The sequence below is a fragment of the Ctenopharyngodon idella genome, chromosome 3 (genome assembly GCF_019924925.1).
Source record: "Ctenopharyngodon idella isolate HZGC_01 chromosome 3, HZGC01, whole genome shotgun sequence".
In the NCBI taxonomy this organism is placed as follows: Eukaryota; Metazoa; Chordata; class Actinopteri; order Cypriniformes; family Xenocyprididae; genus Ctenopharyngodon; species Ctenopharyngodon idella.
In genome coordinates, this window is record NC_067222.1 from 11,601,917 (window position 1) to 11,618,785 (window position 16,869).

Consider the following 16,869-nt stretch of genomic DNA (forward strand, 5'->3'; position numbering starts at 1 on the left):
AAAGTTTTTTTTTTTTTTAAATTTGATGATTAGAGTGTACAGCTCATGAAAGTCCAAAATCCAGTATTTCAAAATATTAGAATATTTCCTAAGATCAATCAAAAAATGGATCTGCAAAACAGAAAAGTTCAAGTTCTTTAAAGTATGTTCTTTTGTGCACTCAATACTTGATCGGCAGGACATATTACAGCAAATGACTTGCTCCTAGCACAAATTACTGCATCAGTGAAGTGTGGCATGGAAGTGATCAGCCTGTGGCACTGCTGAGGCACTATTGAGCCTTCAGATCATCTGTATATTGTTGGATCGACTGTTTCTCATCTTTCTCTTGAAAATATCCCATAGATTCAGGTCAGGCATGTTGGCTGGCCAATAAAGCACAGTAATATCATGCTCAGCAAACCACTTGGAAGTGGTTTTTGCACTGTGGGCAGGTGCTAAAGTCCTGCTGGAAAAGGAAATCAGCATCTCCATAAAGCTTGTCAGCAGATGGAAGCATAAAGTGCTCCAAAATCTCCTGGAAAATGGCTGCATTGACTTTGCACTTGATAAAACACAATGGACCAACACCAGCAGACGTCACGGCCCCCCCAAATCATTATTGACTTCAGAAACTTCACACTAGACTTAAAGCAGCTTGGATTCTGTGCCTCTCCAGTCTTCCTTCAGACTCTGGGACCATGATTTCAACATGAAATGCAAAATTTACTTTTATCTGAAAAGAGGACTTTCGACCACTGTTCACGGTCCAGTTCTTTTTCTCCTTAGCCCAGGTAAGATGCTTCTGACGTTGTCTCTGGTTCAGAAGTGGCTTGGTAGTCCTTTTCCTGAAGATGTCTGAGTGTGGTGACTCTTGATGCGCTGACTCCGGCTTCATTCTACTCATTGTGACGCTCTCCCAAGTGTTTGAATTGGCTTTACTTGACAGTATTCTCAAGCTTGCGGTCATCCCTGTTGCTTGTGCACCTTTGCCTACCCAATTTCTTCCTTCCAGTCAACTTTGCATTTAATATGCTTTGATATACACTCTGTAAACAGCCACCCCATTCAGTAATGACCTTCTGTGACTTACTCTCTTTGTGGAAGGTGTCAATGATTGTCTCCTGGACCATTGCCAAGTCAGCAGTCTTCCCCATTAGTGTGGTTTCAAAGAACAAAAGATACCCGGAATTTATACTGTAGGGATGGTCATTTAATAAAACTCAAATGTAAATATTCTAATATTTTGAGGTACTGGATTTTGGACTTTCATTAGCTGTACGCTCTAATCAACAAATTTAAAAAAAAAAAAACTTTTGAAATGTTTTACTTTACATGTAGGGAATCTAGAATATATGAAAGTTTAATTTTTTAAAATAATTTACAATAAAAAAATGAACTTTTTCACGATATTCTAATTATATGACCAGCACCTGTATATATATATATATATATATATATATATATATATATATACATATACACACACACAAGCACAACAATCAAAACATTTAAAGACGGATGTTTTGATCAAGGAGGAGCGTGAACTAAAATATTCTCAGTTCCATGCGCATGTCCAAGAAACTCATGAATTAATGTCAGCTCCGCCCACTGAAACTGAAAGTAACAGAAACACCAGTTTCGTCTTTTATCTGGACACCGACAAACAAAGTTTTAACCAACTTGATATTGCACCTGCTTTCCGATTATGATAGAGGAGAAGCTCGAATTTCAAGTGAATGTCCAATATAAAAACAACTTTATACCGTACCGACGCGCGCGCTGAGGAGCAAGAACGATTTGTATCATTTCTGATGGACGAACATCTGATCTGAGAACAGCTGCGAAACCCTTTAAGACCAGCCCTGATTACTGATCGATAAGATGAATATATTAAGACTGTCTGGAGATGTTTGTCATCTGGTGGTCCTTATTAGTCTGTTCCTGAAAATCTGGAGATCCAAATCATGCGCAGGTAATGTGCTTTGTAAACAGAAGTGATTAGAAAGTGAATGTGGAAATGTACCGGAAGGAATCTTCTTTACAGTGTATTTACGCCTGAAAAAAAAAAAAAAAAAATGTAAACGCTCAAATTACGTAAAAGCGCGACTGTTAGTAAATGATGTTACGCGATTGTTCATGTTAAGTTTTATTGAGTTTACATGGCAGCTGATTACAGCGTGTCAAGATTGTTTCGGAAAAGTTTAAAAGCACCAGGAGGAAAAAAAAACTGTGCCATCTTGTAGCAGGATAAATTTATCTCTATAGTTTTCTGATAGCATAGTTCATGGCAATAAATTCAAAGTAACAAGAACAACAACAACAATAATAAGACCAACAGAGTTGTTTGAGGCAAGTCTTTCCGTTCAGTTCTGAAGTTTGTTGTTGTGTATTTCAGGTATTTCTGGGAAGTCTCAGGTGCTGTTCGCGCTGGTCTTCACCACCAGATATCTGGACCTGTTCACCTCCTTCATCTCCATCTACAACATCTTCTTGAAGGTAAAGTGCCACATAAGGGGGGTGTTATGAAACACTAAGTCATAATTATAATATTTACATTCAATCATTTAGTAGTAGTATATTATACATACACAGCAGGTAAAATAAGTATTGAATATGTTAAAAAAAAATTTTAAATTATTATTATACAAAGTTCTAATGCAGCAATTCACATACAGTTTTGACCAGATGCTGATGTTAGCTCAAGAAATCAATACAAATAATTAAATCATAATACTACAATCCGTAAAAACGTTGTGTAATAAAGTGAAATGACACGGGTAAAAAGTATTGAACACACTGAGAAAAAGCAGTACACTAAGGCAAGGCAAGAAAGCAACAGAGTTCACTAAGTAGTTGTTAGATTAGAAAAAGGCTTATGCACCTCTGAATGCAAGTATTGGACATCTCATGATGGGTAGAGGCAAAGAGCTCTCCCAAGACTTTCACAACAAGATTGTTGTCGTACATAACAACAGTACTGGTTACAATACTGGGATGGAAATGCTGATGTATTCACTAATGTTTTATGTGATATTCCAATTTTATGCACAAGTTAATTTTGCAACTTTGGATGGAAATATAGCTAGTGTAAATCACATCCAGACATCTGTCTCTCTGTCTGTCTCTCAGGTGGTGTATCTGGTCTTGGCGTACGCCACTGTCAGCCTCATCTACTTGCGCTTCAGGAACTCATACGACTCTAAGAACGATTCGTTCCGCGTGGAGTTCCTGCTGGTGCCGGTGGCCGGCCTGTCGTTCCTGGTGAACCACGACTTCACACTGATGGAGGTCAGAGTTCAGCGATACATGCTTTAGATAATAAGATGAAACACTGACTACAGACTATCTGCCTGTCTGTCTGTCTGACTGACTGTCTGTCTGTCTGTCTGACTGTCTGTCTGTCTGTATGACTATCTGTCTATCTGTCTGTCTAACTATCTGTCTGTCTGACTATCTATCTGACTATCTGTCTATCTATCTATATATCTGTCTGTCTGTCTATCTGCTTGTCTGTCTAACTATCTGTCTGTCTGACTGTCTATCTATATATCTGCCTGTCTGTCTGTCTGTCTATCTATATATCTGACTGACTATCTGCCTGTCTGTCTATCTATCTATATATCTGACTGTCTGTCTGACTGACTATATGTCTGTCTGTCTATCTGCCTGTCTGACTATCTGCCTGTATGTCTGACTATCTGTCTGTTTGTCTGTCTATCTATATATCTGACTGTCTGTCTGACTGACTATATGTCTGTCTGACTATCTGTCTGTCTGACTGATTATCTGCCTGTCTGTCTATCTATCTATATATCTGTCTGTCTGTCTGTCTATCTATCTATATATCTGTCTGTCTGTCTGTCTATCTATCTATATATCTGTCTGTCTATCTGCCTGTCTGTCTATCTGCCTGTCTGTCTATCTGTCTGTCTGACTATCTGCCTGTATGTCTGACTATCTGCCTGTATGTCTGACTATCTGCCTGTATGTCTGACTGTCTGTTTGTCTGTCTATCTATATATCTGACTGTCTGTCTGACTGACTATATGTCTGTCTGTCTGTCTTGTCTGTCTGACTATCTGTCTGTCTGTGTGACTGTCTGTCTGTCTGTCTGTCTATCTATCTATCTATCTATCTATCTATATATCTGACTGTCTGTCTGTCTGTCTGATTGACTATCTGTCTGTCTGTCTGTCTGACTGACTGTCTATCTATATATATGTCTGTCTGTCTGACTGTCTGTCTATCTATCTATCTTCTGTCTGTCAGTCTGTACATATTTATTTCAGTTTATAATGAAGTTTTTAATAATTATATTCCAATTTCCTACAATTTATGTCATTTTGTCATAATTTTATGGATTATTTCTGCCGTACTGCTGCTTAGGAATGCTATTTTGTCCTTTTTAAAACTGAGACAGACAATGTTTACTTCTTTGTTAATGGAATAAAACACTAATTTCATCTATTTAACCCAATCTTCAAACTAATTGCTGGAGGTTTGTCATTTTGTAAATGCATTGACACCATAGACCTAGACTCCCTGTGTTCTACCACATAAAACCCAATTTTTCATGGACTTTTCAATATATATATATATTTTTTTTTACATAATTGACATTGATTGTTTAATATCCTTACAAATACCATACAAATTCATATATGTCATCTCTGGGAAAAATTTGGGATTAAACGGGTTAAAAGCACATTTTATGGCATGTCTGATTTATCTGGTTTAATTGTGATTTGGATTTGTTAAGTACTGGGGGTAGGATTTATTAAGCCTAGGGCTTCTACCTATCCCTTTCCGAACAGGTTGAGTATTATATTTTTGAGTATTCTGGTTGAGTATTCTGTTATTGTTTTTTTTTTTTTTTTTTTTTTTTTTTTTTTTTTTTTATATATATTTTTGTGTTATTTTTTTGTCTTTTTCTTTTAATAATTCAAGTTTGAAATAAAGACTACAGATACTAAATGCTTCTGCCTGCGTCACGGGTGACCAATTCCAACGTGATTACGTAATGTGTGGCGCATCGCAGATAAGTGCAAGACGAGGATTTGTGGTTAAAATGTATATACATTTTTATTTTTTTAGAAAATGACCAATGGTTTCTCTAGATAAGACTCTTATTCCTCACCTGGGATCATGTAGAGCTCTTTAAAGCTGCACTGAAACTGACATTTGGACCTTCAACCTGTTGGTCCCCACTGAAGTCCACTATATGGAGAAAAATCCTGTAGGGTGCCAAACCTGTTCCCAATTAAAAAATAAAGTTAAGAAAAGAAAACAAACTGAAAACCTTTTACAATAAAAAAACAGAAGCAGTACAAAAAAGGTCTTTATGTATCAGCCATCTTGGGTTTTTAGAGACTTTAGTGATCTCAAGTCTCTGTGTGTGATTGGCTAATCACACGAGGCAGGCAGCCATTGACTGGAACAACTGCAGATGGATGTACCAATAGGGGCAGGCTCCTGTAACAGAAACACACAGAGAGTAAAACAACACACACACACACCTGGAGGGCTTAATTGTCACTCCGTCACTAAATGATTACTGTGTTATCATGGATGTGTTTGTGTAGATCATGTGGACGTTCTCCATCTATCTGGAGTCGGTGGCCATCCTGCCACAGATGTTCATGATCAGGAAGACGGGCGAAGCAGAGTCCTTCCTCACACACTACCTGTTCTTCCTGGGTCTGTACCGCGCACTGTACCTCTGTAACTGGGTGTGGCGCTTTTACTATGAGGGGTTCTACGACCAGATCGCTGCGGTGTCCGGCGTCGTCCAGACCATCATCTACTGCTGCTTCTTCTTCTATCTCTACTTCACCAGAGGTCAGCAGACATCACACACCTTTGATTTTAATTTCTGTCTGTTTTATGAAATTATTACTGGACTCTAAAACTGATCTATTTATCTGTCTGTCTGTCTCTCTCTACAGTGCTGAGTAGAAGTGAAAAGGTGACACTGCCATTGTCAGTTACTGAGTTATCAGACCCCGCCCCTTCATTAGGCCACACCCAGCAGTGACATCATCCCTGCCTGCCGCTGTAGTTCTTCTGTTATCATTCCTTACAGTAGGGATGGAGAACGCTTTTGACGCTTTTTTCTGTTTCGGGGAAAGATTCGAAGCTTCAGAAGTGTTGAAAACAGTTCAATCTTGTGGCAGGTAAAATGTACAGCAGCCATAAACCCGAGAGTGCAGATCTGTTGTTTCTTCCATTAAGCACAAATAAAAACCTGACAACTAAATGTTTAGTTTTCTGATTATGGGCTGCAACGTGATCTCATGAGAATACGTGTGTATTTTTACGTAAAGTGTGGTTCTACCACACGTACATTTACTTACGTTTTCATACACACAAAAACGTACAACATTGACGTATTTAGAGGACTAAAACGTAAAAATACTTACGTATGAACAGCAATAAAAATGTAAATCATGTAACGTAAAGTGTGAATGTATATGAATTCCCATGTATTAATATTAAAATCGTGTCTTTAATGATGTTTTTAGTCAAATTTATTTAAAGCAGTTTACTCCTCTACTTAATATGAAATAACATTTCTGTTCGTGACTCGTGCTGCTCATTTCGGAGGATTGCATAATGTTAAACAAGACTACAATTTAAAACCTTATGAATAAATTTTCTGTAACTGTTTAACCATTTTGCAATATTTAGTTTGTTTGCTGTGCGACACAGAAGGCGTTTTCTCCTATGCAGTGACTGACAATACAACCATAAGATACACCAAAACACAACATAAATTCACAAATCACATCAATTTTATTTGTTCGCTGTACTCCCAATCTTTAGAATCCATATGTTTGTAAGGAACAGATCCAAATTCAGCCCTTTATCCATCGATCTTCATCTTCATTCTCAGCAACAGCGACCGTCACAGTCAAAGCTCGCGCTCGTTATGATTCAAATTTGAAAGTAGCGCCACCCTCGAGAAGCGTTACGACATGGTTTACAGCACTGATATCAAACGCTCATTGGTTCTCACCTTCGTCACAGATTACGACATGCCGTGTTTCAGTGGATTGACATTTGAAATGAGTGCGCGCCTTCACGGAGAGAAGCCGGATTCATCATATTTTCATGGATTAATAAATTAAATTCTGCTCTGTACCCTATAAAAAACTATTACCGCCAGAGAGGACTGTGACTGGAACTCATCATCATTTGAACTACTTTTGGTACCACTTTTGACATTTTCGCAAAAAATAAATTATTGTGATTGTTTGTCTGTCATTCTTTTATTTATAACAGTAGGTAGTTTAAAGAAATGGTTATGGGTAGGTTTAGGGGTAGGTGTAGGATTAGTGGCTCAAAATATCGTTTTAATGTTATATTTTTACTAAAATTGTCATTTTCCTACACATTTCTGTTCTTTATGTTTTATTCTTTTAACATTCTGTATAAAATGGGTAGGTTTAAGTTCGGGATGGGGTTTAGGGATCTTACATTTATCTACAAAACGATAAAAGGGAAATTATACATATATCTTTAAGACATGATAAGATTCGTAAATATTTTACATTTTTTCGCTGTAAAAAAACGTAAGTATTTTTACGTTTTAGTGCCATAATTACGTCAATATTGTACGTTTTAGCACCTTTCTAAACGTACAAAAATGTATGTTTTGTGTCTTTGAAAGTTACGTATTAATACCTATTAACAACGAGACCAGGCTGGATTATATAATTCACATATTAAAATGTGGCAGTAAATTAGATGTAACAATTATAATAATATTAATTATAATAATAGCCTACCAACAGAGTTGTTTGATGCAAGTAAATGGTGCTCTAATTATTTTATGGTTTTATACTGTTTATATGGCAGAATATATGATCATGTAATATATGCTATAGGCTTATATATAAAAAAAATCTTAGTAAATGGACTTTAACGTCCATAAACCCATTGAGAACTGGTCTGGTTTCAAACATCCTGACACAAAAGTGAAGCATCCATGTGACTGGAAAGAAAGTGAGGCTTCGTTTTTCGTTGATCACGTGTTTATCTGAAAACAATACGCGCTCTGGCACGGAGCTTTAAGAGAAATTTCGCTGCATTCTCAATACATGCTTTGAAGCTTCAGTGTTGTATGTAACATCACTACCTTACAGTGACCAGATTTGCTGGATGAGTCTTGTGTTTGATGCCTTTATGTTTCTGTTCAAAAAGTATTTATTACAAAGAGGACATGTGACACTTTTAAGTGGTCCATATTACTATAATTGCCAAGCATCAATATTGGGAAATATATAGTTGAAAGATCCAGTACAACTTACTGAAATCCGTATCATGTCATGTGTAACGTTAATCCATCAATCATTGTTTCAACCGCGGAAAAGCACCAATAAAATAGCTTGTAAAAATATCACATTTACCGTAACATTTACCTCAGAAAAGCCGTTCAATGTCAAAAAACTTGTTAGTCAAAAATGAACTATTAGGCCATTGCATATTCTTGCACTTAACATGTGCTTCAATATTGAATGTATAAAACCTTTTAATGTTTAGGCCGATATTAAAAACGAGTAGAAACATAACTATGTCATTAAAAATGTATTATAATAACTTATTTATGTGTAATTTATATGTAAGTAGCTTACAACTCAATTAATTTTAACCTTTAATATTATAATGATGTACCAGCTGTGGTTCCCTGAATAGTTTACAGCATTAGTTGAGAGAGATTTTTTTTCTTTGAGGAAATTTGCCATGTACTTTACCTGATAGGCCCCAAATTAATCATTATTGAATTGAAGGTAATCAAATCGAAATCAAATCGCACGCTTCTGAATCAAAATCGAATCCAATTGTGAAATTTGTGTCAATGCCCAGCTCTAGTGTCAATAATTTTTATTTATTTTACTTGAAGCAAATGTTGTTTTTTTCCATTTATTTTCTTGTGGGAATGCACCAGAATACTTATTTTATATGTTAAAATCACAAAAATTTTCTCCTGGGGGAGGATGCCCCCAGACCCCCTTTGGAAACATGTCACCTTTTTCACCACTTTGGAGTTTGCAGGTGTGCACCTAATATCATGCACTTTGGGTTTTTACTGTTTTTGGGAGCAAGCGATTTACAGAATGAGGAACAGGCACTACATGAGGCGTTTGAGGCCACAGCAAACACTACACTTGTTTCTGTTGCTAACATTTCAGAGGAAGTGCATGCAATGAGGATTGAATGGCTCTTGATATACTGTTAGCCTTCCAGGGAGGAACATGCAAAGTGATTGCAACTAAGTGTTGTTCATAAATCACAGACAACACTGGTAGAGCAGTGCACAATTTAGCTGAAGTTCTTTTCTAATCTGAGTGGGACACACATCTTTATTAGTTACAGTTTCAGGATTGTTTTTCACCTTACTCTTGTACATTGTCATAAGAGTGTTGATTTGTTTTGTGAGACAATTGACTGCTGTGAGGTTATAATCCAATGTCAGATACACCCCTCACTTGACGCTGGTGCATGGTCTGACAGAAGACCTGTTTTTTTTTTGTTGTTTTTTTTTTGTTTTTTAAAGAGCTTGTAGAAAGGAAGGGTATGGACTGGCCATCTTAACTTTTCGAATCATGTTTTGATAATGATTATGAAGGTTTGTTGTATTTAATTAATCTATATAATGAAATGTTTTCCTATGTGATTTTAAGGGGGGAAATGAAGGATCTAATGGTTTTCAATAACAACCTGTGTGTTTCACTTTAAGAAACCAACCGTATGGTGTTGTTTTGTTTTCCTACTTTTGTGGTTTAAGTAACTTAGAGTATATCTGTATTAGATTAGAAATATCTATAAGTAAAATGTAATGCTGTAGATAACTACTACCTACTACTAAATTCAGAAAAAACAGATTCTAATTTTTGGACCAAAAACTTCTTCATGTAATAACCTAGAATACTGTCTAACACTTGATGGCTGCTCTGTTAAGTCTTCGTCGTCAGTTAGGAACCTGGGTGTGCTCTTTGATACCAATCTTTCATTTGAAAGGCCATGTTACTAGCATCTGTAAAACCGCATTCTTCCATCTTAAAAATATATCTAAACTACGACATATGCTCTCAATGACAAATGCAGAACAGTTAGTTCATGCATTCATGACCTCAAGGCTAGATTACTCTAACGCTCTCCTGGGTGGTTGTTCTGCTCGCCTGATAAATAAACTACAGCTCGTACAAAATGCAGCAGCTAGAGTTCTTACTAGAACTAGGAAGTATGACCATATTAGCCCAGTTCTGTCAACACTGCATTGGCTTCCTGTTAAACATCGTATAGATTTTAAAATCTTGCTAATTACTTAGAAAGCACTAAATGGTTTAGCTCCCCAGTACCTGAGCGAGCTCTTAACACATTATAGTCCTTCACGTCTATTGCGATCTCAGAATTCAGGCCAGCTGATAATACCTAGAATATCAAAATCAACCGCAGGCGGTAGATCCTTCTCCTATTTGACACCTAAACTCTGGAACAATCTTCCTAGCATTGTTCAGGAAGCAGACACACTCTTTCAGTTTAAATCTAGACTAAAAACACATCTCTTTAACCTGGCATACACATAACACATTATCAATTTATGTTTTCAAATCTGTTAAAGGATTGTTAGGCTGCATAAATTAGGTCAGCCGGAACCGGGAACACTTCCTATAACACCAGATGTACTCGTTACATCAGAAGAAGAATGGCATCTATGCTAATATTAGTCTTTCTGTTTATCCCGAGGTTTACCGTAGTCAGCCGGATCCAGGCCATATCCAGGTGAGATCGAGGACCTATGCCTAGATATGACGACAACGCAGCCCTGAAGTGTCAGCAGAGATTGAGTCAACTAGATCACCCACTGTGAGGGCCTCATCGACACGACAGCCAGTGGCACAGATTCCCAACAAACCATCCCATACCAGCGTGATGAATACGATCTTCAACTAGATGGTACTGGATTAAATATTTTGACTTTTGCAATCCCAGTCAGATTTATGACCTGTAATGCTGCCTGAATCATAATCACACACTGTTCGCTGTTGGCCAGAGGAGAACTGGCCCCCTGACTGAGCCTGGTTTCTCCCAAGGTTTTTTTTCTCCATTTTAACACCTGTTTATCATCTGATGTCACCTGATGGAGTTTGGTTCCTTGCCGCTTGCTTAGCTGGGGACACTTGACATTCAACAATGATTTTTGATCTGCCTGCATTGACACTATTGTATGCAAACAGAACTGAGCTGGACGATGACATTACTGTTTTATCCAGTGCTGATATATAGATAAATTAACTAATTATTGATTCTTACATCAGAATGAATCAATACTGAATTTACTTAAGCTGGACATTGACACCATTTTCTTTAAGAGCTGCTGTGCAGCCAAAATTATATACCAGTTCTCACTCTAAAGCTGCTTTGACACAATCTGCATTGTAAAAAGCGCTATATAAATAAAGATGACTCGACTTGACTATACTGAATAAATTTCGTCCTAGAGCTAAAATCAATAGCCATCTCCTAAGTTTTCAGAACATTAAGTTTTAAAAAGCCTTCTCACACCAGACAATAAAGTCATCAACCACAGGGCCATGCATGGAGTCCTCCTCACTCAATTATAACAATTGCAGTATCATCAGCAAATTTTATAATATGCCTATTTCTAAAACTACTCCTACAATCATTTTGAATTGGGACACAGCTACAGAGTTGTCCCTCATGTGTTGTCTTGGCAGTACGCTTCCTTGTTGAGCCCCCTTTCAAAATAAAAGTCTTTTGCGACTGTCTCAATCATAAAGACAGTCTTTGCCAACATCTCGGCACACATAAATCTGCAACATGTTAAATCACATGGACAATTCTGCAGTCTCTCTGGATAAAAGATAAACGTCCTTAATTTAAATGTAAGCAGTTGTGGATTATATGCTGCATCTGAAAACCTAGGCAGCCTTATTAGGCAATGACTTGTAAGGCAGTGTTTTGTTTATTATTTGTTTAATGAAGTACATTTTATCTATTCATCTTTAACAAAAGAACAGCAGAGCAACAAACAAGCTTTATTCAGTAAAGTATCATATTGAGTCTTTGTGATGGTCTTTGCTGTAGAAACTGAAGTTCAGCTGGACTCACTTAAACAGGAAGTAGAAGAGCAGAGGAGACAAGAGCAGGAGGAAGCTTCCCTTATACACTCCATCTAATCAAGACAGTAAGGAAATTAGTATTAATTAATACAATTACTACTAATAATAATAATAGTTTTTTTTTTAAAATGCATGCATTGTTGATCACTTTTATCACACATTTTTAAAAACAACAAAAACTCTCTGAAAGTGCCACATATAAGGTGGTGTTCCCAAGACGCGTGTACAGAAAGTCTAATATAAATACTTTAATATTAATCACAGAGAATACTCTCAAGGGAATAAATTAACCCATGCTAATTCATGACGAGGACTAACACAGTTAAAGAGAACTAAATACACATGTATTCTCATGAGATCATGTTGGGTATCTTTACGTAAAGAGTGTTTCTACCACACATACATTTACTTACACTTTCATACACACTGAAATGTACATTGACATATTGACAGCACTAAAACGTAAAATACTTATGTATTGGCAGCAATAAAACATAAATTATTCACAATATTAAGTAAATGAGTAAACTGCATTTAGTAAATGCGACTGGAAAATTGATATGGCAGTTGAATACAATACAATCAAAACATTAATACCATGATTTTAATATTCATATATGGGAATTTGTACACATTCACACTTGGATATCATTCACTGTAATTCAAATCTTAAGAATCCATATGTTTGAGAGAAACAGATCCAAATTCATCCCTTTATCCAGCGATCTTCATTCTCAGTAGTGACCTTAAATGTCACACTCGTTATGAATTCATTGTGTAAATTTTAGTGGCATCTAGCAGTGAGGTTGCAAATTACAATATAGAGAACCTGCAGCGGCCAACACAGGACAAAAATGTCATTGTCTGAGACAGCAGAGAGAAGCTAGTCAAGCAAACACGCATTTCTGTCAATAGATCCTCCTTAAATGTACAAATTACAACTTTAATAAATGGTTATGGGTAGATTCAGGGGTAGGGGTGGATATAGGTGGCAAAATATTGTTTTAATTGTATATAATCATTTTTATGCTATACTGAGAATAAACTTGTCATTTCCCTACCCATTTCTGTCCATTACGTTTTATTAGGGGTTCAAGCGCGTAACGCTGAAACCTTATTGTAATTGTTAAATTTTCCAAGGATCAGCATTCTCCCCTAAAAGTGATCGGGCGGACCAAACCGTAAGTTGTAGAGACATGAAACTTTGAGGGCTGGTAGTACTCATACCACCTACAACGTCCCCGATCGGCCTGACGGGGGCGCTACAGCGGTCAAAAGTGTGAAATGGCTCATAACTCCTGAACCGTTAGGCCCAGGCTCAAGTGTCTTATATTGTTGGGATCCTTGGTTCAAGGCTGCATTCAATGACAGATGCTTTCACAGAAGTAATGTCTTTAGACTCTTGAAACCTTGCCGAGTCCATCGATACCAGACTTGCCAGGTTTTGCCTTGTGGTTTGTGCAACGTTGTGATTTAGCGCTTAAAAAACTTTTGCAAATATCTTCGAACCGTTAGAGACAAAACCACCATAGGAAACATGAAACCTAAGTTGGTTTGGAAAATGTAAATGCCCGAATGTCAAAATTTTGATAGGAAGTGGCAAAAAAATCCAATCAAAGTCTCTCATGGGTCGTTTTTTATGCTCTCATATATATATAAGAGTCTATAATTTCAAAACGAAATGACATATTTTCACCAAATAACACGCATATGTATGGACACACTCTAAATTGTTGGAGATCGGGCAATAGTTGGTGCTCTAACTGTCAAAAAAACCTTTAAAAACCATGTTTTTCCTTACTAAATCGCCTGTATTGGCTGTAAATGGTATTACCATCTATGATCCAAGTGCTTACATGCTATAATAAAATATAAATATAATACCTTTTTAACCATGTGCTTAAAGGCCTCAAAGTGCTTGAACCCCGATGATTGCTGCTCGCAGCTATATTTCTTTTTATATTCTGTATTAAATAGGTTTGTTTAGGTTTGGGGTGGCGTTTAGTGATCGAAATTATACAGATATGATTTATGATATGAAAGATTCGTAAATATTTTAAATTTTTTAGCTGTAAAAATGTAATAATGCTACTTTTAAATGTTATCAATAAGTCCATAGCGTATGTATTAATACCCACGTATTAATGAGACCAAGCTGAAATACCAGTGGGATTAAGTAGGTAACGAACAAGGAGACCTTAGTAACTATAGAAACAGTAACTAAACTGCAATAAAACTCGGGAACATGAACAAAAACAATGAAACATAAACCATAACAGAAAGCACTTAACATAAGCTTCTTTTCACACTGTTCTGGCTTTACACTGTTTTTGACTACTTTTGATATTGTGCTTCTGATGAACAGTCACTTGTATACTATTATTTTTATTTATTTGAATTATTTGTATGATTGTTTGTATCATTCACTCATTTTAAGTTACTGTGGATGAAATCAAATGGCTAGCACACAGTTGAAATAAAGGCCAGTACCTGCTGCATTGCAAAGGTCAGTGCTACAGCAGCTGACAGTCGCTGACCCTCCAGTTGGAAGCTGTACAGTCGATGGTTCACACAGAGGTACACACTGCTTAGTTGTGAAGGACACCTGAATACCTGCTAAAAAGACATAAACATCCAAATATAGAGTAATGAACCAGTTCCAACATTACTATTACAGTGCATACAGTGTGATACAGTATTTGTTTTTTTTTTGTTTTTTTTCTTTTTAATAAATTTACAGAAAATTTCTAAAATTCAGTTTTCACTTTGTCATAATGGGATACTGGGTGTAGATTAATGAGAAAAAAAAATAATAAAATATCAACAAGTAGCCTATACTTTCCCTCCAGCAGTACTATCACTTTAACTGAATTATTTCAGTAGATTTCCACATCATACTGGACTTACCAATGGATTGTGCCACCGTACTGCTTAGGCATTGAGAAGATCCATTTGTACATGTCTCCACTTGCGCTGCACAGGAACCCGTCAAATCAGGTGTGCAGGTGTAACACTGGAGAGAATATCCTAAAAGACAGAGACATTGAGTTAGCACTCTACAGTACAGTATGTGTACCAATTCGGTACCTGCAGTTTTTTTGTACCTCCAGTGAGAAAAATAAAAAGAAGAACGACAGAGACTCGCAGATCCATCATGTGTCAGGAACTGAATGACTATACAGAAATAATGCTTCAGTTCCTTTTATGTCTGTTCAGAAAGGGGTGGGTTTCATAAGGACCCCCTGTGAAGGCTTTATGACACTTACTGCTAAACAAAGGGAATTTGAGACTTCATCAGGTTGGTGCTCATTTGTGAGAATACACAGAATGAGTTTCTGTGGATACACTTATAGGCCTTTGTCTAATACTTCTCCAGAAGCAATCTGATAGTTACACAGTCACTGAATGTTTCCATGGTGCTCTTTGTTCTCAAATGTTGTTTCTCTTTCTCTCTCACGCACATGCTCACGCAAATTTCTAACATTGAGGTTATTGTTTAAGATAAATCAATTATGCCATAACAAGAAATCATTTTCTTTGGTTTACCGTTTTGGAAATTGCAAACTCATTCTCAGTGTTGGGGAGTAACTAGTTACATGTAATTACGTACACTGTAAACCCAAACGGTATAACTAACTTATAATGGAAAGTACCTTTTACTCAAAACGTGCCAAAAAGTTTAACTAACTATTATTTTTGAGTTCACTGAGTTGGATTCGATAGCAGGTCAATTTAAGTCTAAATACATGCATTTTTATTTCGATAGCTAAAAATATGCAAGGATTCAGCTGTTTATAATAATCTTGCAGACTGGTCTAATTCTTTCAAGTTCACAGAACTGATATATTTTAAGTAAACTGAAGTGTTTCATTGTTTTATGTTTTATGAACTTATTTATTTTAATTTAAACAAACTTAAGTTTAACTGAAACTGGGCTGGGATTTCTATTTCCTATGACACTTGAAAGGGAGAGTAAATGCTAAAATTAACTGTTATGTAATGTTTTATTATGCAAGATTAATGTTAAGTGGGAGATTTAGTAATGATTAGTAATGATTAATGTTTTGTTATGCTAATTTAGGAGAGTTTCTGTTAATGTGGGTTTTTGGAGAGTTACCATCGTGGTGACAGGTGGTGCATGCGGCTTGGTTTGAGAGCAGGTATGATAAATGTTTTATATTGCTGTACTTATTCAGCAAGTGCTATACCATGTTATTGTTAACAAGTTAACAAATTAGCAAGTTAGCATTTTCTGAATTAGTTTGTTATAGCTAGCTAATTTTACACTAATAAAAATGTTTATATTGGTGTTACATGATTATTTTCAGTTAAATACATGTGTGCTCAAACATTTTAAGTTAAGAACAATTAAAATTAATGAGTAGTACAAAATAAAAATCTGCCACTTCTGTTTACTTAAATTTTGAATTTCTTAACTGATTGCCTCAATTTTGTTGAGTTTTGCCAACCTGTTCAGGTTTACAGCATACTTAAAACTTTGAGTTGCATTAAGTTTAGATGAACAAAACACTAAATATATATTTTGATTTAAATTAACGTTTATTTGTAATTTACAGTTATTCAAAAAAACTACCTATGCTTACTGATGATATTTAAGTTTGCAAACTTAAGGAAATAAGAGGCAGTCAGTTGCTGATAAATAAAAAAAAGTGTAATTCAATTACAGTTACTTATGAAAATGTTAATGATTACAAAGGGGGTTACATCTGAATATTTTCTG

General features: G+C 36.2%; 2 protein-coding genes across 6 annotated transcripts in view; both read left to right on the top strand.

Moving 5' to 3' along the window:
* Positions 1-16,869, top strand: part of LOC127509938 (gastrula zinc finger protein XlCGF52.1-like) — a 316,344-nt gene that overhangs the window by 13,718 nt on the left and 285,757 nt on the right. The gene's annotated exons all lie outside the window — the stretch shown is intronic.
* On the top strand, positions 1,573-11,461 carry LOC127510035 (ER lumen protein-retaining receptor 3-like). The gene is made up of 5 exons (XM_051889523.1): positions 1,573-1,954; positions 2,378-2,478; positions 3,112-3,270; positions 5,565-5,820; positions 5,928-11,461. Exons 1-5 carry the CDS (start codon positions 1,864-1,866, stop codon positions 6,014-6,016), a joined length of 696 nt encoding a protein of 231 aa, XP_051745483.1. The 5' UTR covers positions 1,573-1,863; the 3' UTR covers positions 6,017-11,461.

What these genes read in the sequence shown, in the direction of transcription:
- LOC127510035 (XM_051889523.1), top strand. Translation starts at nt 1,864, where the DNA reads ATGAATATATTAAGACTGTCTGGAGATGTTTGTCATCTGGTGGTCCTT. An exon ending in GAGATCCAAATCATGCGCAG is followed by an intron (nt 1,955 to 2,377) that starts GTAATGTGCTTT and finishes TGTGTATTTCAG; the next exon opens with GTATTTCTGGGAAGTCTCAG. An exon ending in TCTACAACATCTTCTTGAAG is followed by an intron (nt 2,479 to 3,111) that starts GTAAAGTGCCAC and finishes TCTGTCTCTCAG; the next exon opens with GTGGTGTATCTGGTCTTGGC.